The sequence below is a fragment of the Alosa sapidissima genome, chromosome 10 (genome assembly GCF_018492685.1).
Source record: "Alosa sapidissima isolate fAloSap1 chromosome 10, fAloSap1.pri, whole genome shotgun sequence".
Taxonomy (NCBI): Eukaryota; Metazoa; Chordata; class Actinopteri; order Clupeiformes; family Clupeidae; genus Alosa; species Alosa sapidissima.
Genome location: NC_055966.1, coordinates 31,068,585 through 31,087,268, shown reverse-complemented (window position 1 = coordinate 31,087,268; position 18,684 = coordinate 31,068,585). Strand labels below are relative to the sequence as shown.

The window sequence follows — 18,684 nt, the reverse complement described above, 5'->3', positions numbered from 1 at the left end:
TGGTACAAAACAACAGTACCATATGGATCACATCTCATCTCATTGGTACAAAACAACAGTACCATATGGATCACATCCCATCTCATTGCCGTCCCGCCCATAGTGACCCATAACAGTAGCACTGTCTCAAACCTCATCATCCTGGTTAATGAATGAATTATGAGCGAATATAAATGAAACTGATTTGATCTATTTCAGGATTATTGGATGAGGTCAAGGCCCGGTCTTTGCTTTGAGGCTTCATGGCAGAATGAATATGTCGCTCCCAATGTCCACTTTCCACAAGACATAAGAGAAATGCGATGAACCAGTTTTTGTCTCAAACAATTACCATAATGTGTAATTACTCATAAATAATGTCACCTTGACATTTATGGTAACAGCACACTTGGTACAACAAAATGTATTGGTGTCGTGTTGGTAGCCTGCCTCTCATAGAAAAGTGTCTTCATCATAAAGCAAAAGCAATATGTTAGAGAAGATAGTGAAACATTTACTTTAAGGTTCTGTTTGACGAGAATTCATAACTGTTGATTGTCATCATACACTTAATATCATTATATAGATGTTGATATTGACATTCAGCAAGGGGAAAGGAGAAGAGAAACTGCATGTGTGTGTGTGTGTGTTTGATTGTGTATCTAGCTCCTGCATTTCCTGTAGATGGAATGAAAGTTAGAAAGTTGAAATGAAGAAACAAAAGTAACAGCACAACAGTTTGTGTCTGTCTGTGAGTGTGTGTGTGTGTGTGTGTGTCTGTGTGTGTGTGTGTGTTTGACTGTGTATGAACCAGTAATCTGGTTTGTTGCTTTTGATTTTGAATGAATGAAACTCATGGGTTGTCAACTATAGTTAATATAAATCCCTTCAATAAGTGTATTCTGTGGTACATATTTACTCCAAGGTCAGTCATCAGGATTATGAATACTGGCGTTTATTTGCACACCAATCATTAAACATCATTAAATCACCCTCTTCATTGTAGAATGGGGACATAAAAGCTTAGCTCCTGTAGCCTATTTCCTGAAGATGAAATGAAAGTTAGATTATAATGAAGAAACAAAAGTAAAAGCACAACAGTGTGTGTGTGCTCTTTCCACAAGACATGAGAAATGTGATGAACCAGTTTTTGTCTCATACAATTACCATAATCTGTAATTACTCATAAATAATGTCACCTTGACATTTATGGTAACAGCACACTGGTACAACAAAATGTATTGGTGTCGTGTTGGTAGCCGGGCCTCTCATAGAAAAGTGTCTTCATCATAAAGCAAAAGCAATGTGTTAGAGAAGATATCTAGTGAAACATTTACTTTAAGGTTCTGTTTGACGAGAATTCATGACTGTTGATTGTCATCATACACTTAATATCATTATATAGATGTTGACATTGACATTCAGCAAGGGGAAAGGAGAAGAAAAACTACACCTGTATGTGTGTGTGTGTGTGTGTGTGTCTGTGTGTGTGTGTGTGTGTGTGTGTGTGTGTCTGTGTGTGTGTGTGTGTGTGTGTAGGAAACAGCCTAAAGCTTCTTTGCCATGTCTGTGTACCTAGAAAGAAGGAAGAAGGAAAGCTGGCCTCCCCTTTTACATTGTTACATTTAATAGATATCATGTTAGACAAAGTTTAGACAAATGCACTTGGAGGTTGAAGAGGAGGTTATATTGCCAAATGTGGATGAGGCACAAAAAGAGACTGCTGTGCCCTAAACTAGTGATTCTAGGGGGAAATTATGTCTTAAGAGGACCTGAAGGTGCTACTGTGAGGGAAAATTAGATTCTCAATAGCCTACTGACAGCAAGTTAGGCCTACAGATTGCTTAGAATTTAAGTTAATCTATGGCTATCTTATAGGTCTAATTAAAGTCACATTCCTGAATTTTGACTCCTTGATAACAGAAGATCATTAAATATTTCAAAATGAAATGTGTGTTTTTATGAACCAAGTCAGGTCATGAAGCCAGGTGGAACCATTTTGGTCCTTAGGTCATTTAGGTTTCCATTTTTAAATAAAGAGCGCAATATGAATTACTAAGGAAGTTTATTCACAAGTCTCACACATTTATCCCATACTCTTTTTTTAAATATAATTTATCAATGTTGTTGATCTTATCTATTCAGTAATGAGAAAAATCATTGATTGTTATGAATAATGATATATATATATATATATATATATATATATATATATATATATATATATATATATATATAAAATGTCTGACAAAAAAACAACTCTTGCTCTCAGAAAGGTTGCTGGGTATTGTAGTAGACTGAGGGTTGTGAGATGGGGAAAGGTGGTCCTAGTGCACGCTGGGAAATGAATGCTGCGATTAAGCCCCGCCTCTTCCTGTTACTTCAGGAAAAGGAGGAGGACAAGGAAATGGAAACTAATACTAATATCTGCTAAACTTTGGTATACACACGCAGAATTATGATCAGGACAAACCATGCAGTAAGCACGCCATCCGATCTTTGACATTTTCTGGTAATTCATTCATCAATTCGCGCTCATTACTTCAATAGTGCAATTGACGTATCAGCACACGTTCTCCATATCGTCATCGTGTTGAGTAGCCTACTGTTCTGCATGATAGACTAGTGAAAATGGCTAACATGTTTACTTGTTTATATCACACTACATTTACCGACTACGATTAATATTGACTGCAGTGTAAACTCCAACGATTAGCCTAGTAGAATGGCAGCCAAAGACAGCAGCAGTTCTTCGGTTGGTTATAGTTGAAATGTGCAACTATGAAATTTTATCACACTTAAGGTTTTTGGAATAGCTTCTTTAGCTACTTGAGTCAATGTAATAACAAGTGCAATCTGCAAAATCAGTGGCCATGTGGCAACATTTGTTTTGTAGGCTAACACGCTAGTAGGCTACCCATGTGTTTTCCTTAAACTTAGGACTTATACTTAAATCCAGTGGTGTTTCAATAAGGTCAACATTTTGCAGAATCGCCTTACCTTTTTGTCTTTGAGTTAGCCTACCATAATATGACTGTAGATATAGAGCTACAAAATGTTAGTAGCCTGCTTGTAACAGCTTATTACCCAAATGTGTTTCAGCGTTACTTACTGTGGCCAATTAAGTCTTCACGTTACACTAGTAAAGATGACTCAGAAGTAGAATATAAACGGCTATGCCGTTTTTTATACAACAGTAAATGTATGATGTTATTTGCACAGGTATCAAACTTCATTAGACTGGCCCGTCTTTGTCAAGATGCAAACCGCCGTCGACTGCGTATGCGTGGAAGAGTTTGTTCAGGAACTTGTGGGCGCAGAGATGGATTTGGATGATAAAGGTGGACTGGACACTCCTCGCTCAGTGGTGAGTTATAGGCTATCATGGTGTACGGTTTGAATACCCAGCTGCTGCTGATGATGATGATGGGGGGGGGGGCATAGAGTTGTTTATTGCATATAGTATCTTGCTGCCCTTAGCTGCACTTTAATGTTTCCCTGTAATTTTTGTTGATTTGGCCAAATGCTGTATGAATCTATTCAAAACCACATTAAACTGACGGAATCCTGATCATCTCCATCTAAGGCCCTCCTTACAGGACTTTGTAAATATTTTGACCCTCACATCAAAAGACAAGTCAGAATTTTTAAGTCACTGAGTAGTCAAAGACTATGATTTTGCAACGACCAGGGATCTTGCAGGGTCACTGATTCCAACTCTATATCTGTTAGGGATATCACACATAAAACAAAGCTACAGAAACACGAAAAAATGACTGATATGAGTAGGCTATCATATGAGTTCCTGTTGATATGTAGTGCACGATGGAAATAATTTAAAGGAATCTAGTAGCAGTCTTGTAAATAGTGACCCTGCATGATCCCTAGTTGTTGCAAAATCATAGTCTGTGACTCAACAACTCCATCACTTGTCTTTAGATGTGAGAGGGTCTGAGATTGTAGTCTTTCAAAAATCTTTTCCAAATATTTGCAGTCTTTCAGTGTAAGGAGGGCTTTAAAGACTTGCGATAATATCAAACATGTTTGATATTGTTGTAACGCCAAAACTGGAAAAAAGACTGACTCCGACTGACTTAAAACCGCTAAGATTGGCACTGTCTAGTTGACAGGAGTCTGTTCCAGTACAACTTCCATGATTTCTGTCCGACTTTGAATGTTTAGTCTGAATGGCTGTAACCCTTAGCCTAACGAGCCAGACCCACATTAAAATGTAGGGTCTGGGCACTTACCGTTCGCAGTGCTCAGTCCGAGGGGCGGGATAATCGGTTGTCTTTCAAATTCCCTCTGCTCGCAATAGGACAGCGCTGAGTCCCATGCGGAGCTAGTTGGCTAGTTCAAACTTTTGCCAACTTAAAACAAGCTTAACTCGTGTCACACTGTTGGCCAACAGCAACATCCATCTTCTTTGTTTTCAAGTAGCAGGCAATTCAAGCCAAACCATTGCAACTCTGCCATCAATCATTATGTTAAGCCCGCCTAACGACTCTATACACGATTTGATTGGCCTGATACAAGTTTAATTTTTCGAGCTCACAAGCCAACGGAGAGTTGCTAGACTAGCCCTGGAAGCAAATGTAATTTGCTGCCGCTAGGGTGCGTCTAGATTTCTAGGCTATGTAACCCTATTACCTCAACCTATTCTTGCACTGACATAGTTTTTAATATTACCTTGTCTACACTATACATTACTCTCTTATCTGTCCATATTATTTATGCTGGTCTCTAGACCTTACTGTTGCACTGTTGCACTGTTGGACTACTGTTGGACTGCTTTTTGAGCACCTTACCATGCACACAGGCCAGTCCCGGCTCTGTCACTGCAAGCGTCTCATGCTTGATCATCCTCAAGCACACTGTGGATTTTTTTTATTTATATATATATATATATATTTTAATTTAATTTATATAGTATATTTAGTACTTAGTTTTGTTAGTTTTTCTTATCTTCTACTGTCTCTATTGTACAGTGGAGTTTTGTTATATGTATATACCAGTACTTTTATCTACCCCTTCTGCTGTACGTGCATGTTGTGTGTGATGTCTGTAGACTACTGAGACCTTGAATTTCCCCTTGGGGATCAATAAAGTATCTATCTATCTATCTAGTCGCCGACTGCGAAATCACACGGAAATTGTACAATGTAAGGCCGGCTTAACAAGACCAGCCAACTGTGTAACTTGACTGAAGAGGAGAAAACAGTTCAAATGCATTTTCAATTATGTTCCAACCTGCATAATTCATCACACACAACCCTCTCCTTCTTTTTTCAGCTCCAAGACAATCCCTCAGTGCTGTACACAGACCAGTGTTGCAACTTGGAGGAGTCGAGTGATGCTGACCGTGGCTTCGAGGCGTTATGCGCCGGCCTGTCTTCCCAGAGCTCGGCACCGCAGCTCATGCCCAGCAAGCGGAACCACACATGCTGGGAGTGCGGCGAGCGCTTCAAGACGCTGCACGACCTGATGGTGCACTTCGACCAGCACCAGACCACTGGGCGCTGCCACCTGTGCAAGGTGGCGTTCCGGCGCGGGGCTTCTCTGGCCATGCACCTGGAGAACACCCACCGAGACGTGGCCCTCGGGTGCCCTGCCACACACTGCAGGGCCCAGCTCCGCAACAGGTGGCTGCTGAACCAGCACATAGAGAGGTGCCACACGCGCAAGAGTGGAAGGCCAGCCGTGGTGGCCGTGGTGAAGGAGGTGGTCGTGGTGGCGGAGGAGGAACCGCCGCCAAGAGGGCAACAAAGTCGGTTCTCAGAGAAGCATCCCCAAGAGCCTGTGGTGAGTGACCATTCATACCACAGCACCATAAGCATGGGCCTCACGGACCATACCTATAACAGCACGAGAATGGCATCTGGCCGCGTCGCCACGCGCGATCAAGGAGCACAAGAGCACGCGAACATGGCGTTGAAAATGGAACAGGGCAGCAAAGGCTTCCTAGAGGAGGGAGCACCCATTCAGTGGGATGAGGTTGAGGAGTTTGCTGAGGAGGAGGTTGGCTCAGGAGATGCATCTACTGGCAGCAGAAAGGAGTATGAAAACTGTGATGTTAAACATCATAATGATGATCAGGATTATAGTGACCGTGATAGTGACAGTAGTAGTGTTAGTGACAGTGATAGTGACTCCTTGCCCCCTGGCGATTCAATATATGATCCCAAGGAGTGTGTCATTTCCAACTCTGATTCGGATTCAGACTCGGATTCGAAATCGGATTCATTCTCCTCAGACTCCAATCGCTCGTACGCCAAGGGTGGCATGCACTTGTCTTCTAGCGGACGGAAAAAGACACTGAGCACACCGATTCTGGCCACTGTGGTGAAACCATTGACATCCAACCCCACTGCTCAAGTCTCACAGAAATGTCCTCACTGTTGGCAGGGCCCTTACCTCGATCTGAAGACCCACATTGTCAAGTGCTGTAGCAAAGGTCCAGACAATTGCATTAAATGCTGGAGAGTTTACGGTCGATTCATGGATTATATTTGTGTGGCCTGCAAGAAAACGTTCTCAGGCTCGGACGCTTGTAAGTCGCATGTCTGCCCTATGAAGTTTGCAGGCAGGCCTACGGTGCCAGACCCCGTTGCCAAGCAGCCTGTGGACTCAGCCCCAGTCTTCTCCCAGCTTCCCCAGCTTTACCAGATTATCTCTCTGCTGCCCCCTGGGATCATTTACACGCAAGCACAGTCTATTGGCACTTCTCAGCCTTCTGTTTCGCCTTCGACCAGTAGCGCTGTACTACCCGGCAGTGTGGCCGTGAAGGCAGTCCGCCCGCAAAACACTAACGCGACCACTCCTACGTCACAGACGGCCACTGGTAGTAGCCCTGCGGCATCTGCACCCGCACTGGCCACAGTGGTGACCATCAGGGATAGGTCAGCCAGCGTCCAGGCGCCCAATCAGACCGTGCAGTCTCCCATGCTCCTTCAGCCACCTGGACGTGCCGCGCCCTCCTACGCCCCCCTGGCCAACACCCTAACCGGTTTAGTGCACGTCTATGCCCAGAACTCTCCAAAGACCCAGGTGATTGTTCGTGGTGAGACCCCACCTGACACCCCTGCGTCGTCAATCATTTGTGGCCAGACCCCGTCAGGCGCCCCTGCACCCGTGCTTGTCCACAGTCAGGTACCTGGCAGCTTTCCTGTCACCACGATTGCTCATAGCCAAGCTCTGTCTGGAAAACCGGTTACGATCGTTTGTAATCGGGACCAACTTCAGATGCCCTCCGCAATGGTTTTCCGCAACCAAACCCCCACTAGCGTGCCTAGTTTTATAGCAGCTCCCAGCCAGGGCCAGCAAAGGGTACCCACAGCTGTGGTTGTTCGCAGTCAGGTGCCCCCTGGTGTTCCAGCACCCTCAGCAATTCAAAACCAGGCTTCGGCAGGTACGGCTGCCTCTTCAGCTGCCCGAGGCCCTCCTGGCGTGTCTGCCGCCACAGAGGGAAGGACACAGCCCTCTCTCCCCACACTGTTTCGCATACCCACCACAGGCTCCAACACCTTTTTCTTCCCTATGCCCAATCAGCCCTTGGGTGCTGCAGGGCCCACTGTCGGACATTTAATGCCCGTCACAGCTTCCAGTGGTGCTGCAGGCGTCGTCTCGGCGGGGCTGCCGGTTCTGTCAATGAGATTTCCTGCCCCGACTGGTGTGTCTCTCTCCTTCCCAAGCGCCGCCCAGTCCTCCAGAGACTCCGGCCATCCTGTCTCAAGTCAGGTCTCCACTGCTGTCCTCTCCTCAGCGGTCTCCATCTCCAGCAGCGTGTGCACCACGGCCTCCACCTCTCGTGTGGTGCCCTCCCAGGCGTACGTGTCCAACGCCCTTTGCACCCAAGTGTCTTCCTCTCTCCCCTCCTCATCTCGGGTCTCATCCACTGCAGCAGGCACTGCCTCCATACCCAAGCAGGCCCCTAATGTTGCTTCCATCACCCAGAATCCCAGGCTTCCAGCTGTCTCCGCCCTCTCAGCAGCCGCGCCCACCAAGAGTCCCCCTCTGGTCGTCCTGTCCGACTCGGGTCCACTGCGGATCTTGTTCATGTTCCTGAACCAGAGCCGGGAGCTGGCTCTGGCGCAACGCATGAGGACCCGGTGGCACTACAAGGAGATCTTCACGTGCCGCCAGTGCGGCGCCGTCTCGCGGCAGCCCTCGCTGGTTGTGCTGCACCGCTACCGCCACCGGGGGGCGCCGCGTCCCCACCGCTGCTGCGGCTGCGGCCGGCGCTTCCAGGCACGCCTGCACCTGCTCCGCCACCAGGTGCTTCACGCCGAGGCCACGCGCTACATCTGCGCGGCATGTGGGGACTCCTTCGAGGGCGCCCAGCAGCTGGTGCGTCACAAGGCCAACTGCCGCTATAGGACCAACGCCCAGTGCTGGAGGCCCTTCGTCTGCAGCTGTGGACGGAGGTTTGTCAGGCCGTCAGCCCTCCTGTGGCACAAACTGAACAATTCCAGGCACAAACCGAGGACTAGAAATCAAACAACATTGTCACGACAGAATCAAGATGTCCAAAATACACTGCCAGCAACTTGACATGCTGTGTCTTTAAGACTGTGAGAACTGTAGGTTTGGGATATAAATGTCTGGTTTTTTTTTGTTGTTTTGTTTTGTTTTTTTAACCATTCATGTTTATATTTGTATGTTGTCCCACCCATAAAGCACTTCTTAAAGATAAGTGTTAACTGTAAGTCTTTAAGTCATTCTGCTGTTGAGTAGAGGGTTTTAATTCACAGCACACTTGAATTTAAAATGAGCCTTTATTTCTGTACAGAAAAACAGCCTATTGTGAGAAGTGTGAAAAACCAAAATGTCCAAAAATGCTTCTTGTCTCTGCATATGAAGTGAGATCTGTTAAAAGATTTCAGGGGATAGTACAGCATAAATGTGAATCAGTTACAGCAAACAAAAACTCCTACAACCAACCTCTTATCAAGGTATTTTTAATATTTGGACATATTTACATTGTGTAGCCTATACCATGTGCAAAAACAATGCTGTAAACGTCTTTTTAGATACTTATGTTTTCAAGAATCAGTCATACTTTTCTGCTGTTCTTACAAAACTACATGCATAATAATGTTTGAGTATTACATTGCTACACATTGTCATTTATCAACAGCTGACAACATACTTGCATAGATCCAGTTTATGTTCCAGTTGAAAATAGGACTATTAAAGACTCCAATAAGAGTTCAAGTGACTGCGGTGCACTTGTCTCTGAGATCTTTTGATGCTTAGCAGATGTGATCACAAGAAAAGGTATGTTAAACATTTGATGCTTAGCAGATGTGATCACAATAAAAGGTATGTCAAACATTTGCCCAGAATCATAAGATACAGACCGGACACATGTGCATAAGCACTTCTTGGTGAGTAAGCTGGCATGGAGATTCCTCTGTTGTCCATTTATGCCAGAGGTCTGTTAAATTCAGATTATGTCCGTGTCAACTTCCTCTAATTTACAAGACATTCTCATGGCTACACTTCCATTGTAATGCACACGTTTGACCACTAGATGGTGACTCCTGTAAAGGGGATCAGATTATGTCTGTGTCAACTTCCCTCTAATTTACAAGACATTTTCATGGGTATACTTTCATTGTAATGCACACTTCTGACCACTAGATGGTGACTCCAGTAAAGGGGATCAGATTATGTCCGTGTCAACTTCCCTCTAATTTACAAGACATTCTCATGGGTACAATTTCATTGTAATGCACACTTTTGACCACTAGATGGTGACTCCCGTAAAGGGGATCAGATTATGTCAGTGTCATCTTCCCTCTAATTTACAAGACATTCTCATGGGTACTAGCCTAGAAATCTAGATGCGCCCCTAGCGGCAGATTACATTTACATTTGCTGCCAGGGCTAGTCTAGCAACTCTCCGTTGGTTTGTGAGTTCCAGAAGTCGAAACTCAATCAGGCCAATGAAATCGTGTATAGAGTCGTTAGGTGGGCTTAACATAATGATTGATGGCAGAGTTGCAACGGTTTGGCTTGAATTCCCTGCTACTTGAAAACAAATAAGATGGATGTTGCTGTTGGCGAACAGTGTGACACGAGTTAAGCTTTTATTAAAGGAGAATTCCGGTGTGATATGATACCGAGTGTGAACGTATGTCTCATAGCCCATCTCAGCTTGTCCCCTGCACTCCAAAATCTGGCGCTAGTTAGCCGATGCTACCAACAGCTTTTTCAATAGTGGTGCTTCGGCATCGGGCTAGCCATGCAAATAAATCACTGTTTTACACCCATTTACAAAAATAATTCAGTGGAAATGCATGGATTCCAGTTGCTGCTACTGGAAGAAACTGGAATCGATGCATTTCCACTGAATTATTTTTGGAATCTGATCCCTTATCATACCTGTTCATTCTTACTCGTTGCTCGACTTATCGTGACTAAATTCAAGATGGCTGCAAATGCTAAACTTCGTGAAGATACTGTCTGTATAAATCGTCTTGTAAGTAAACTACCAGTGCTTTTTCAAAGTTCTCAATGTCTCGTTTTAAATGTCAGGGCCCTCGGAAGTCTACCAATGAAGTGTGGAGATACATTGAGCCTCGTAAATGGGTGTAAAACAGTGATTTATTTGCATGGCTAGCCCGATGCCGAAGCACCACTATTGAAAAAGCTGTTGGTAGCATCGGCTAACTAGCGCCAGATTTTGGAGTGCAGGGGACAAGCCGAGATGGGCTATGAGACATACGTTCACACTCGGTATCATGTTTCAATACACTTTAGGTCAATATCACACCGGAATTCTCCTTTAAGTTGGCAAACGTTTGAACTAGCCAACTAGCTCCGCTGGTGGGAAACGGATGGGACTCATAGTGCTGCCGCTGTCCTATTGCGTGCAGAGGGAATTTGAAAGACAACTGATTATCCCGCCCCTCGGACTGAGCACTGCGAACGGTGAGTGCCCAGACCCTACATTTTAATGTGGGTCTGGCTCGTCAGGCTACATGGGTACACTTTCATTGTAATGCACACTTTTGACCACTAGATGGTGACTCCCGTAAAGGGAATGGGATGCCTTTCACTGGCCTCTTGTGTCACTATCTATCTGCACTCAGTCTAGGTGTTAGTGTACTTTTTCGTTACACTAGCATCCGTAGTTCCATTAGTTTAGTTAGCATCATGTTGAGTAGCCTACAGACAGGCATTCACTGACCAGTGGGTTCCTTACCTAACTAGCAAGGATACTGGTGTCTGTCAGTCATTTCTAAAGACAAATACAAACTATATGTTGCTGCCTTGCTATTTAACAACTGTTGAAACAAAGCAAAGTGCACTAGTGAGCATCAGGTGTCTAAACCCAAATGCAACTGTTGCTAATCTATATTCATCTGATGTCTGTCCTGTGATTTGGCAGTAGGAAAAATGGCGCTAACCTGCACTTTGAAGCATCAGTGATACTGAGGCATATTTTGCAAAAGTGATGCCACTCTGACTATACTGTACTTGGCAATCACAGTCACCTAAGTATACTTGGCAAATGAGAGCTTGTGACGGGTATCTTATTTGATCTAGCCAGCATACTAAGGGTAGCTGGCTCTCATACAGTATATAAGTTGAAGGCAGACCATTGGAGTGAGGAAAAGAACACCTGGATGGAGCTTCTATGTAACTGGTAATACTGTGTAAAAACTACTGCTGTGAATTGCCCCAGGAAACATGGGAACGCATGGAATGCCCCCGTCCCCCGGCAACTGTGCATCGTTGGACTGAGTATGAGCCCTTTAAGCCACAGGTTTGACCTTGGCCTTGGTTAATGGTTCGTTTTGTCAATGGTGCTGCCTAGACACACAAGGGTCTGGCACAGTTTGCGAATGTGACATTTCTCAGCAATGCATAAATAACAGACATAAATACACTCAATATTCTCTCTATATAAGATACTTTGTCATAACTTTTAACAAATATATAAGAAATTTTTAAAAACAGTCTCGAGCAATTAAGGTCCAGAACAGTTGAAGGGAAAAGTCCATGACGCCAAATGGAGTGGCTTGGGGAAGAGGCGAGGGACTTAGACACACACAAGCAGCTGTTACAGTGGGCTGTGGGCACAGGAGTCACCTAGGGAGAGCAGAGAAAATGACAAGGGAACATGAGCAGTGATCAGGAGTTAAGTACACACAGCTAAACAAACAAACAAAACAAAAACACATATAAGAGTGGCTATGCTTCCGTGATGGCTGCCGTCCAAGTGAGTATGGGTTAACCTCTAATGGCTTTTCAGAATGTTTCGAGGAATTGGATTAAAAAATGTCACTGAACAAAATGCCAACAGATAAATGTTAATACACGTACAAATGTTAGTACACGTGCTACTGGTGCTTTACTTGATTTTTAGATGTGTTTTAAGACCAAGATTTGTGACATGACAGTGTCACACAACAGTGGGCTGCATTGCGAAGACTGCAGCAGCAGTTAAAATCAACACTGATTTTAGTGTAATGTTTGGCTTGACCTCAGGACTCAAACCTGTAATTTCAGGTTTGGGGGTCAGCCAGTAAAAGTTGCATGGTGACCATTTCCCTGGCACTTTTCCTGCGGGTCTTCGTGTGGATTAACTGTAGAAGCTGGAATGCCTCTGCTGTGTTAGCACGACTTTTGGCCCTTCAAGCTTTAAAGCATAAAGGTTTATGCTTCTGCGTCGCTTAGTTTATGCTTCTGTGTCGACTCAATGCAGTGGCTACACTGTTGCCTCGATGTTGTGAACCTTTTTCACGCAGACTTTGTCCCCTGTGTCTGCGTAGCTCACCATCGAAATGGTAGTTAGAATGGCAAACGCCATTACACTCCGTCATTACCATGCACTAGTTAGTCTAGTTCAGGGGTGTCAAACTCATATTAAGTAGTGGGCCGGATTTGTTGGAATGAGACCTAGTGGGGGGCCGTCATTGTCATGGTCATTATAATTTGTCTGCATGGGTATCAGAGTGTTGTTTGATTATATCACTTATGAGAAAACAAGTACACAATAATGTACTGCTCTCATATACCGGTACGGCTCTTTCTCATTTGAAATGCCCTACTTTCATGCTAGTTTTTCTGCTTCTTCCTTCCTGAGGATGGTTTGTAGTGCTAGGTTTATTCAATTTATCATATCATAGAGATATTGCTTGTAACAAATTGTTGAAGACAACTGGATGTGAATATCTTTTTTTCTCATTTTCCCTTCCTACCCAAAACATCTGGGGGGCCGCATAAAACCTGCTGGCGGGCCTGATCTGGCCCCCGGGCCTTATGTTTGACACTCCTGGTCTAGTTAGTGAGTTCATTCATTAGTTAGTTTAGCAAGGCCTTACCTGTGGGGAGCGGACGCGTGGGAGTGTCTGCGCTCTAGGCTCTGCCTGCCCACGACTTGGGTCAGCAGCTGGGATGTCTGCTGAAGGCTGCGGTTGAGCTCGTCCAGTTTCTGCTCCATGGATAAGATGCGCTGCTCCAGCTCGTGGTAGGAGTTGTTCCAGTTGGCACTCAGGTCGTACATGATCATCTGCATCTGGTGGGGCATGAGGGACAAACAAAACGTTATATCTTAGTCTGTTGTACTGATAAATTAATTTACTTTTGCTACTTTGTCTACACTGAACTAATCAATTAGTCCAGCTTAATGTATGTCAATTGGCAGCTGTCGGTACGCCTGTCTGTCTGTTTGGCCATATATTGTTGCCATTTCTTTCCAGTAGGCCTGTGTTACTTTTATTTATTTATTTGATTTTATTACCGTTTCTGAGGGTTTACGCACGCCTGTTTGTGTTGGTGATTGAACTCTCTGAACCCTGACACGCACCTCATGTTTGGCTCAATGACAAACAGTTTATGTGTGCGTTTACAGACGTTTTATGTGTCTCAGCACCTCACAGTAAACAACAACAACAACAAGGATAACTGAAGTGGATTGGATAATGGCGTGATTATGTAATAAATGAAGCTGACGCGTTCCACTTGGACTGGGGTTTCTCCTTAAAGCCAGAGAGGGGGAGAGAGAGACTCCCTGTGTTGCTATTCACATACTTACTATACCTAATATGAGTGCATAAGTGCATTGCTGTGTGCACTCATATTAAGTATTGTAAGTACAGAAGTATGAGAATTGGAACGCAGTGACTAAGTATAAGTATACTCTTTTGATCCCGTGAGGGAAATTTGGTCTCTGCATTTATCCCAATCTGTGAATTAGTGAAACATACTCAGCACACAGTGAACACACAGTGAGGTGAAGCACACACTAATCCCGACGCAGTGAGCTGCCTGCTACAGCGGCGCTCGGGAGCAGTGAGGGGTTAGGTGTCTTGCTCAAGGGCACTACAGCCGTTCCTATTGGTCGGGGTTTGAACCGGCAACCCTCCGGTGACAAGTCCGAAGAGCTAACCAGTGGGCCACGGCTGCGCGGTGCTTGAACTGAGAGATCCACAGAGGAAAAGTGGCGCCACTCACCTTCTGCAGGTCCACCATCTCGCTGGCATAATCCCGCAACTTCCTCTGTTTGACTCGCAGTTGTCGGAAACTGTTTAGTGGAAAAAGCGGAGAAAGAGCGAGCGAGTGAGTCGAGCCTCGTTATTTCTAGAGCAAAAGAAAGTATGTCAACATCACAGATGTCTAGAAGAAGAGAATAAATTGATCTTTTAACTCAAAGGGGCAGAGTTGGGTGAAAGAATGTCTGTTGCTAGAACTTTCTTCAGCCTGTCCTTGCCGTTCCAATCCTATACTTAGGCCTGAAATTCGACGGAACCAAAAGTCCCCAAAAAAAGCAACAGCGGAAACCAATATTGCAGGGGAACCCTCTGTATCTGCTGAGCCATACAGAAATGCCAGGCTAGCGTGGGGCCATGTGCAAAACGAGACATTGCATAAACAGTCAAAATAAGCTCTTTAAAAAAAAAAAAAAGAAAGGCTTGAGTCGTCCGAGTGTCGTTTGGCAGCTCCTGGTGCTGAGGTGCTGCTGGTGCCTTTCCCAGTGCTCCTTTTCCACTTTATTTTTAGTGGGCTGCTAACTGTACAACAGGAAGTCAAAAACGCCCTCCACCCTTACATGTCTCTCTTTCTCTATCACTCTCTCCCTTTCACTCTCTCTATCTCTCCATGTATTTAACTGGTTCTTTTTCTCTCTTCCCTTCTTTGTGACCCACACACATGCACACACATGCACCCAAGGGTCGTTTGGAAGGCCTGGGGCTCGTCTGCAGTGGAAAATCACATTAGGAGCTACTTTACACTTTCACACATCTACGCTTCCATCTTTAGTGGTGACCACTGGTCCGTGGCCAGCTCGACACCTCCGGCAATCGGCTGCTTATCAGACAGGAAGGTTGGGGTGTGCAGGATAAACAAGCAAGGCCGACAACAATCAGCAAGGCAACGGTGGTAGCAGTGGCCTTTCCAGATGCTCAAACAGCAACTAGTGCTGCCAAGGTCAGTCGCCTCCTGCAAGCTTATACGGAAGTTCAGACTTCTTGATTTTAAGAGAGTGCATTTTCACCTTGAGTCATCGAAGTGTGAAAAAGAAACTTAAAGCTATTGCAGTCGTGTGACATTCTGTTCGTGGCACTAAATAAGGTCTGGGTGTTTTTTTGTTTTTTTAAATCACTTTCCGTAGGCCTATGCCATTATACATAACATTAGCACACACATTATCAAGTTAATTATCAAGCCACCGACACTTTTAGAGCATTAACTGGTCTCACTGAAGCCATATATGCACGTACCGGTATCTACCATTTTAAGGTCTGTCTTGTTAGGTGAGGTCTGACTATACATGGCTCTTGACCGTGATACACGCACAATTGAAGATCTCATAAGTCCTCATGCCAAACGTCTTTTTTTCACACTAAATTTTTGTGTTTGCTTCCTCTGATGTAGCCTATAATGTGATCATTCAGTGCAATGATGACATAAAATAATCTATTATCAAATAACACCAATGGACTAATTATTCAGTGTTGAAAAACAAATCAATAACCAAAACCAAAGAGAGACGGAAACATGTTGTTTATATCCTGTGAGAGGGAGAAGAACCTTCAAAAGAGGTCAGGAAAAGAAGAGTTTGGGGCCTTCCCAAGTGAGAAAGAGAAGGTGCTGATAAATGCTCCTCTATTGACCTTGCAAATGTATAGGTCTAAAATGTAAAGAACTCATTCTCTCTCTCTCTCTGTCCCTATCAGACAAGTGTCTCTGAATGAATGAAATTGAATTAAATAATTCTGCTTTGGAACATACTAGTGAGCTTTTCACTAAGCTACTTATGAACTTCAACATACTTTACTGTATGTGATGTGTGCAAGATTTGCTTGGGCACAAGTAGTAACATCAACAACATAAGAACAATCAATCAACCTTTACCTTGTAAGTAATCTATACTGATGGGTGAGCGCTCTCTCTCTCCCTCTCTATCTCCCTCTCTCTCTCTCTCTCTCTCTCTTTCTTTCTCTTATCTGTGCCTCTGTTATGTTTTCAAGGCAAGATGGGTTACACAAGTGTGTGGTCAGAACGTTGGTCAGTTCGTGCTAGTTCATGTCCGTGCTGCTTTGTGATCTCAGGCTCAGATAGGAAAATCTTTATTTTCTTAGGTTCCCCTTAATCTTGGTTTCGAGAAATTCTACGCCACTGAATATATTCTGCTATACTGCAATGATCCTACTTTGCATACCAAAAGGTAAGGGCAATGTGATGGATAGCTAACATGAGGCCACGCGATCATTTACATATGCAAAGCAATGTTCAGAGAGAGAGAGAGAGAGAGAGAGAGAGAGAGAGAAAGAGAAAGAGAGAGAGAGAGACAGAGGACACATTTATACTCTGCTTATGCATGAGGACTTATAGATTGCTAGACAAAATATTCATAAACACATACGAGTGCATGCAAATATAAGGGCCATAGACACATTCAGTGACCATACTATAGGACACCGGGTTGTTAACACAAATGCACACACATGTACAGTACAGGGCTTCATTACACGGCTCTTCATAATGCTGCAGAATGCTCCATTCACTTGAAACGTTCGGTGGTGTGCTTTTCCTCGATAACAGACCGTTACTCACCCTCACCCACACTCATTCTTTTCTGCTCACTCTCAACCTCTCTCTCTCTCTTTCTCTCTCTATCTGTCTTTCTCTCCCTACCCACCCTGTCCGTCCATCTCTCTGTCTATTTCTCTCTCTCCCTCTCCCTACCCACCCCGCTATCTGTTCATCGCTCTGTCTCTTTCTCTCCCACTCTGCCATCCCACCCACCCTCCGCTCTGCGGTACACTCACACTCTTATGGCCTCCAGCAGCCGTCTCTGCCGGTACCGGTGCTCCCCGCTGCTTCCCTTCGTCACGTCGGTGCGGTGCAGTAGCCAGCATTCCCTCAGCACGTTGGCAGCAGCGTTGCGCACCTGCAGGACATGACACGTTCACTCCGGTTTAGTCACCACACCAGAATCGGCCCTGTCGTTTCAGACCCTGTCCTAGCATTCACCTACGGCGCCAATGCAACGGTCCATCTCTGTTAATCACTATCAGAATCAGGAAACAGCAACTCTTATAATCATTACGACCATTATGTGTACTGGACATACACATCAAAACACTCATGGTACATTGACTTTTACTCTGACAGAGAGCAGCAATGGGCCCATTGGTTTGTTGACTAGGCCTACCAATGGCAAACTTTTTTGTAAATATCTTCATTGCGCTACAGGTCAGTTCTGGTCCATTCGAAACAGAAGTGGATGAATATGCAATCACTGCCTCGGGAATAAGGTCTGGGGTCGAGAATAGCCGTGAGTGAGCCATATGTGAGTGAGAGTGTTTTTTTCCTCCCTCAATAATTACATTCCTCGTCTTTCTTTGATTCTATTATTGTCTGCTCGTCTTCCTGCTAAAGACACCAAGATTACCCATGTTGCTCGTAATGATGTCACCAAGCTACCCAAATACACACCGGTGCTATTTTTTGTGTATGTGTGTGTGTGAGTGTGTGCAGGCTTTTAGTTATTTTTAGGGCATCCATAAGAGGCTTGTGTCCAGATGTTCTCCTTTATTTTCATCAGTGCAAGTCAGTGACAACGGTGGACAGTTCCATGGAGGACACACACACACGCACACAAACCCTGACAAACAGGGATGCACCGTACAACAGGATGTTGCCACTGCCATAGAGGAAATGGCGAGCTCAGACTCAGAAGTCTCCACACACACTCGATGGTGGGAAATAGTATTACGCAACTGGCGTGTGAGTGTACCAGAAGCACCTTGACAGTAAGATGGAGGTGGTGACCCTCTGGCTGCTTAAGAAGGACCCCAAAATGTTGCTTTCCCTGTGTTTCTGTCCCTAGTTTTCACTGATGGAAGCTCTTAAAAGCATCTTCCGCCAGGCATGTTTATTTTGGGCCTTTGGCCTCCTCCCCCTTAGATAAGAAAACAGATGGATCCTGTTAGAAATTGCAACACACTGCCAACCTGTACACACGCACACACACATACCTATGCACACTTACTCTCTAAGATACCCCTACAACACACTCACACACAACAATGAGATCTACCATTTCACATGTATACCACTGCAGCACACTAATTAATACACACACACACACACACATACACACGTTATTATGTACCCTTACAATACACATAAACACATGCCGTTTCCCTTCTCCTCTGACAGCGCATCATATTTACACACACACAC

The 18,684-nt window shown here is 44.7% G+C and overlaps 2 protein-coding genes across 5 annotated transcripts in view; one reads left to right on the top strand and one right to left on the bottom strand.

The window, feature by feature from the left end:
* Positions 1-2,344: 2,344 nt before the first annotated feature.
* Positions 2,345-8,872, top strand: si:dkey-79d12.4. 3 transcript variants are annotated; one of them, XM_042106085.1, is made up of 3 exons: positions 2,345-2,458; positions 3,202-3,346; positions 5,272-8,872. In XM_042106085.1, the coding sequence occupies exons 1-3, from the start codon at positions 2,454-2,456 to the stop codon at positions 8,527-8,529; spliced, it is 3,408 nt and encodes a 1,135-aa protein (XP_041962019.1). In that variant the 5' UTR covers positions 2,345-2,453; the 3' UTR covers positions 8,530-8,872. The 3 variants fall into 3 exon arrangements, with proteins under 3 accessions (XP_041962019.1, XP_041962020.1, XP_041962021.1); XM_042106086.1 differs by having other exon boundaries at positions 2,354-2,491; XM_042106087.1 differs by lacking the exon at positions 2,345-2,458 and adding an exon at positions 2,591-2,734.
* A 1,973-nt stretch (positions 8,873-10,845) lies between these two features.
* Positions 10,846-18,684, bottom strand: part of kcnn4 (potassium intermediate/small conductance calcium-activated channel, subfamily N, member 4) — a 26,557-nt gene continuing 18,718 nt past the window's right edge. The window contains exons 6-9 of one of the 2 annotated variants that reach the window (XM_042106150.1): positions 17,265-17,386; positions 14,446-14,515; positions 13,314-13,507; positions 11,948-12,078 (exon numbers count right to left, since the gene is read on the bottom strand). In XM_042106150.1, the coding sequence (XP_041962084.1) occupies positions 12,075-12,078; positions 13,314-13,507; positions 14,446-14,515; positions 17,265-17,386 (390 nt within the window). In that variant the 3' untranslated portion in view covers positions 11,948-12,074. Of the gene's footprint in view, positions 12,079-13,313; positions 13,508-14,445; positions 14,516-17,264; positions 17,387-18,684 lie in introns of both variants that reach the window. The other variant, XM_042106149.1, reaches the window with a different exon arrangement.

What these genes read in the sequence shown, in the direction of transcription:
- si:dkey-79d12.4 (XM_042106085.1), top strand. An exon ending in TGGACACTCCTCGCTCAGTG is followed by an intron (nt 3,347 to 5,271) that starts GTGAGTTATAGG and finishes TTCTTTTTTCAG; the next exon opens with CTCCAAGACAATCCCTCAGT.